Here is a 6,102-nt window from a genome sequence, read left to right as displayed (position 1 = left end):
GAAACGTCTCCTTTAAGTATCTGGAACAGGCGTTTTTGCGAAGGCTGTTGTTGAAAAAGTTTTGAAAACATGGATTCCTCCTACTGAGTTGAATGGACTACTTGGACTGCTATCTTTGAAGGAGGAAATATTGTACTCTATGCCTTGTTTAATAGTATGCACTTATTTTGATGTTGTGGCACCACCAACTTTATAATTGTTAAACAGAGGGGAATTTCAGACAGGCGCTTTCTCCCGGTAGGGAACCGATTCTCAACCGGGTGCTGGTCTGTCATTTCAGACAGAACCCGGTTGACAATCGGTTCCCTACCGGGATCTGACTGCCATTTCACACTCAAAAGTCTCTGTTCCGTATAGGAACCGGGAGGGAAGCGATTTACCTGTCAACCGCTTCCGAGGAGTCTCCCGTTCCCTCTCCCGGTTCCGATACGGTTCTTTCCCACCTTTTTTCGGCCACGCGGACTTTTTTAAAAAAAAAAACCGTGGGGAAACAAAGCGGTGCGTGTGTGAAACGCCAAACCGCTTGTGAATCGGCTCCTTTCCGGTAGGGGCAAGCCATGTGTGAAACGGCAGCCCTGTACCGGTTCATCTGGAAATGGAAGACTCCCGGCTTGAAACCGGGAGAAGACAGGTAATGTGAAATTCCCCAGAGTTTTATATATTTTGTCATTTTTGGATGGTGTTTTTTCTAGCGGTTTTTGCTTTTTTTTGGACACTCGTGGGAGGGCGTGGTATAAATAAATAATGGCAATAAGTCTGAAGGAGTGAACAGTGACTTACGAAAGCTCATGCCGTGCCACAAATTTTGTTAGTCACTAAGGTGCAACTGGACTCTTGCTCCCTTACACTAGTAAAGAATGCAAGCTGTGCTGTTCAGTTTCTCCCCCTCCCCACCTAGTAGAACTAGAAAGGGGAATCTCTCCAAGTGCCATGGGACTTCATCTCTCTCTCTCTCTCTCTATGGCGTGCTGTTGGGTATTACAAGTTGAAAACACTCAGTATATCTGGGGTTAAATGTTTATGTTACTCACAGGAACTCACATGTTTCTCATGTAACCAATGTTCTTTAGCTGTAGAAAACCCGGGAATTTTCTCTCTGATCTAGGAATTTAATTGGGACTAAAGTGTCAAGGTGTATTAGCATTTTATGGCTTCTCTTCCCGTCTCTGTTTGGTGTTCTGAAGAAGAAGAAGAGCAGCCATAATCTCTCTCTTCTAGTTTTGTCTTTGTAGAGTAAGGATGTAGCCAATTATGCTCTGTTATTTTCATCCCAGTTACCCTTCCCATGCTAGAATTTAGTAAAAACTTTATATTTTAATCACACATGGACTCTGAGTCGGAATTATTTTACTCCGGCACTGCTGGACCATCTTATCTCTGCTAAATACCATTTTTTCAATATCTCACTATCACCCCAACACGTGCTCTCTCTGGCTCCCCACCACCACCAAAGAAATATGCAGGCACACAAAAGTTTATACTTGGAATACAACGTTGTTGGTCTTCTTAAAAGTGCCATGGGACTCTGTTTTTCTCTCTCTCTCTTTCCTTCCCTCTCCCTCACCAGAGGAGGAGGAGGAGCCCTCAGCCAATCAAGGGAAGGGAGGCTTGGCTTTCTCTCTCTCCTCTGTGAAAGCAGGAAGTAGGAGAGACTGGGCAAAAGAGCTGTGATACAGGAAGCAGGAAACAGCAGAGAGCCAGTTGCTCTTGGGCCGGACAGCAGCCCTGCAAGGGGTGGTGGTGGATCCGGCCCGCAGGCTGTATGTTTGACAACCATGCCCTAGAGTCTTGTCTGCCCCATAGGAGGCTGGAACTTTAGCCTGCTCCTCCCATTTTTCTCGGGGGGGGGGCAGCAGTCCAGCTCCTCGGCAGCTGAACACCCAGCGCTTGTGGTAGAGAGAAAGGCAAACAAGCCCCAGAGAAGAGCAGCGGGAAAGGAGGACGTCAAAGAGGGAAGAGCACACACTTTATTGGAAACTTCTGGAGTCCCCGCTCTCTTAATTTAAAGTGGATCTGTAGAAATTCAAGACACCAGCCCCGTTGGGAGAACCTCCAAGGCAAGAGGACTGTGGAGAGGAGGCAGACGGAAACGGCAGCAAGGAGGAGCGGCAGCTCTCCTCCCCCAGGCCAGGAAGATATTCAGCACCCCACCCCCCTAGACATCTGCTGGAAGGCCGAGGAGGATTGTTCTGGGGGTCCTCAGCCCTCCACGCTCCCTTGGGGGCTCCGACGCCTTGAGCCTTCTCCTGTCCGACAAGTGCGCGTGAAGCGTTCTCCGCAGGAAGATCCTCCCATCCTGCCATGAAGGCCCCCCCCCCGGGCAATTCTGGTTCATGGGGTGGGGCTTCCCTGGAAGCGTCTCAAGTAGGCGGAGTCAGTGAGGGCAGAACTGGTGCTGGTGCAGAGCTTCTGGGGCCTGGAGTACTTCCAGAAGGTGGCGCGGAGAGGGGAGCCGGAGCTCTGTGTGGCGGCCCGGGCCATAGACGTATACACGGCAGACAGTTCTGACGCACTGCAATGGAGGGGGGGGGGAGGAAGAGAAATGAGGGCTGATTGGAGGGTTCGAGTCCAGGAAGGGGCGAGGCTGAGTTGGTGACAATGATCTGGGCTGTGCCACCAGAGGCCTACTAGGCCCAGGGAGCCTGGCTAGCAGTAGGTGAGGCTGGGCCTACAACTCCCAGAAGCCTCTGAGAGGTTTTGGAGCCAAAATTGACCAATAGGAAAAGAGGAGGGCTTGGAATAAAAGATCGGGAGCAGCAGGAAAAGCTGTTCTTCTTCCCAGAGGGCAGAGCCAGAAGGAAGGCTGCTGCAGGGGAGAGACCCTCATCCTGGGGGAAGGGTGAGTAGTCTAGTGCCACTTGGGATAGTGAGTTAGGGACAGTATATATTTAGATGCATTAGGGCATTTGATTTCTTTTCTTTTCAACCACTTACTGTTATTATTCTGCACCTTGTTTGTTTGACCTCCTATACAATAAACTATTTTCATTGTTCTCTCTGCCTATAAAATGCCTATAAATTGGCCAAAAGGTCTTGGGAGGGTGCTCTGGGCCTTCTCAAGGGATCCTAAATCCAGAGTGGTGGCAGCATCAGGTGACACCCCACCTAAGCCGTGACAGCTGGTCTCCAGCCTCGGAAAGGCCTTTGAGAGCCAGTTTGGTGTAGTGGTTAAGTGTGCGGACTCTAATCTGGAAGAACCAGGTTTGATTCCCCACTCCTCCACTTGCAGCTGCTGGATGACCTTGGGCAAGCTGTAGTTCTGACAAGAGCTGTCATCAGAAGATAAGAGAAGCCAATGGCCCATCTAGTCCAACACTCTGTGTCACACAATGGCCAAAAACACCAGGGGCTATCAGGAGGTCCAGCAGTGGGGCCAGGACACTAGAAGCCCTCCCACTGTCGTCCCCCCCAAGCACCAAGAATACAGAGCATCACCTGCCCCAGCCTGAGAGTTCCTGTCTATACCTTGTGGCTAATAGCCACCAATGGACCTCTACTCCATATGCTTATCTAATTCCCTCTTGAAGCCGTCCATGCTTGTAGCTGCCACCACCTCCTGTGGCAGAGAATTCCATGTGTTCATCACTCTTTGGGTGAAGAAGGACTTCCTTTTATCCGTTCTAACCCGACCGCTCAGCCATTTCATGGCGTGCCCACGAGTTCTGGAAGGGCAGTTTCTGGAAAGAGCTCTCTCAGCCCCACCTGCCTCACAGGGGGTGTCTGTTGTGGGGAGGGGAAGGAGTTTGTAAGCCGCTCTGAGACTCCAAGTGAAGGGTGGGGTATAAATCCAGTCTCCTCCCCCCCCCCCTCCTTTGTGGCAAGACGGTGTCTCAGGGAAGGTTTGCCTTCAAGAACTGCTTTACAGGGTGAGGCAGAAATAACTTTCGTGCTGTTTCTCTATAAGGCCTGCAGAGGGCTAGCATGGGAGCCAGTTGTTAGCAGTGGCCTGGAGGGCAGCTCTGTGGAAGCACCGCTCTCTTCTGGGTGGGTGTGGAGAAAAGAAGAGAAGAGATTGGGTTTCCACCCATGGCCCTTCACTACCCAAGGGAGTCTCAGAGCGGCTGACAAAATCCTTCCCCTTCCCCTCCCCACAACAGACACCCTGTGAGGCAGGTGGGGCTGAGAGAACTCTCTCAAGAACTGCCCTTGAGAGAACAGCTCTGAGAGAACTACGGCTCGCCCAAAGTCATTCAGCAGGTGCAAGCGGAGGAGGAGGCGTCCACACACTTAACCTCTCTCTACAGCCCCACTTCGGCATCAAGGGCTCCACCACCAGTGCCAAGGCTTACCTGTACATGTGGAGTTTGGGGGGATCCCCCTGGAGCGACCGTGAGCCCCCCTCACCCAGGACCCGCTGCGCCAGGCATAGGGCAGCGACGGCCAGCAGAGCCGGCTCAACACCCACAGCGTCTGCCTCCATCAGGGAAAGCTCCATGAAGTACATGGCCATGTGCCGGACCTGAGGGAGGAGTAAAGGGGGCAGAGCTCACCCGGTGGGAAAGAGAACCAGGCAGTCGGGCTGTGCAGCAGGAAGTGTCCCACCCCCTCCCCAGCTGGACTCCTGCATGGGGCACATCCTCAGATAACCAAAACAACAAGAAAGCAAGCTGTGATAAAGCACTACACACTCCGAATGGAATAATTATAACCAGGGGTCATTTAGTAGAAAATGAGGTGCAGGAGCTCATTAGCACAACTCATTAGCATAACTTATGTGCATATGCCACACCCCCTGACATCACTGGAAGTGTGTCAGAAGGCAACACCCACCACTCAGGCTCCACTGGACTGTTTTGGATTGCTAGCTATTGGGTGGTGGTGGTGGGGAACGTGCCGATCTGCCCTCGCAGAGGAGGGAGAGCTTGTACCTGAATAAAACTTGGTCTTAAAGGTGCCACTGGACTGCTTTGGATTGCTAGCTATTGGGGGGGGGAACATGCAGATCTGCCCTCACAGAGGAGGGAGAGCTTGTACCTGAATAAAACCTGGTCTTAAAGGTGCCACTGGACTGTTTTGGACCGGGGGGACGGGGGGGGGGAGAGCTCTGCAACTTACCTGGCTGCTTCTTGCTCTGACTGAGGGCTGCTGGGAGCAGGGGGTGGGGCTTCTTGTATGTGCCTGCCCCCCGGACTCTTTACTGCCGGAGCTCCGCTCCTGTGTGCTCCTGCAGGAAATGACCCCTGATTATAACAATAATTCTTGCATCCATATAAATGTAAACAAAGTGCAAAAGAGGTCCATATACAGTTGTGATGATTGTTGATGAAGTTTTCCGGAGTATCGATTCGTTTCGTGAAGATTTCATCCGAACGAGGACCATAAATTACAATGGTGTGTCTTCTATATTTTATCTTTTTTTAAAATCCCCGGAGGGATATTTTTTATTTTGCAAATACTACAAAAACTACAAAGAAATATTAGGGAAGGGACTACAACTAAGGATAAAGGAAAGCAAACCACACTAAACTAAAACCTCAAGAGGAGGAGATCTTTTCACTGTTAGTAAAATTGTTAGTACTATAAGTGTTAGTATCACAATATACTTGTAGAGTTCTTGCTTATAACGATTCACTATTTATATGTTACTTTATTAGCTGTTATGAGAGACATCTCTGATCATCTTCTTATTCTTCGCTTCAAAAGGCCATTTTCCAAGTCCTTCTGCCTTTACTTCGGCTTTCTGTCCCTGAAATCGTATACCACTCTGGGAGGTCCTGCACCCTTTTCTGCCGCAGAATCCTCTTCCGTTCCTGAGGTAGCAGAGTCACTAGACTTCGTTTCTTCCTCTTTGGACTCTTCCTCTGTCCCCAGCTGACGTCTCAAAAATTCTTTAGCTTTAAAAGTGGAGTATCTTCTCTCTTCTATCGTTGATCTTAAAGATGACACCCTCCGGAACCGCCCATCTGTACGATATCCCATTAGTTTGAAGGAAAGAAATTAAGTCCTTGTAGTTTTTTCTCTTTTGTCTAATTTCAAATGGAATGTCCTTTAAGGTTTTGATGGTTACATTTCCATTTTCAGTGGAGTTGCTGATGTTGCTTTTAAAATGGCATCTCTGGTTTGTCTTCTTGAAAACCTGACCACTATTTCTCCAGGTAGGCT

The 6,102-nt window shown here is 49.8% G+C and overlaps 1 protein-coding gene across 1 annotated transcript in view; it reads right to left on the bottom strand.

Moving 5' to 3' along the window:
* Positions 1 to 1,965: 1,965 nt before the first annotated feature.
* Positions 1,966 to 6,102, bottom strand: part of CNTD2 (cyclin N-terminal domain containing 2) — a 13,386-nt gene continuing 9,249 nt past the window's right edge. The window contains exons 7-8 of the mRNA XM_015407654.1: positions 4,290 to 4,459; positions 1,966 to 2,512 (exon numbers count right to left, since the gene is read on the bottom strand). Of these exons, the coding sequence (XP_015263140.1) occupies positions 2,332 to 2,512; positions 4,290 to 4,459 (351 nt within the window). The 3' untranslated portion in view covers positions 1,966 to 2,331. The remainder of the gene's footprint in view (positions 2,513 to 4,289; positions 4,460 to 6,102) is intronic.

Source organism: Gekko japonicus, unplaced genomic scaffold (genome assembly GCF_001447785.1).
Source record: "Gekko japonicus isolate JY-2015 unplaced genomic scaffold, Gekko_japonicus_V1.1 scaffold1471, whole genome shotgun sequence".
NCBI classification, from domain to species: Eukaryota; Metazoa; Chordata; class Lepidosauria; order Squamata; family Gekkonidae; genus Gekko; species Gekko japonicus.
This window is presented reverse-complemented; position numbering and strand designations above follow the sequence as displayed.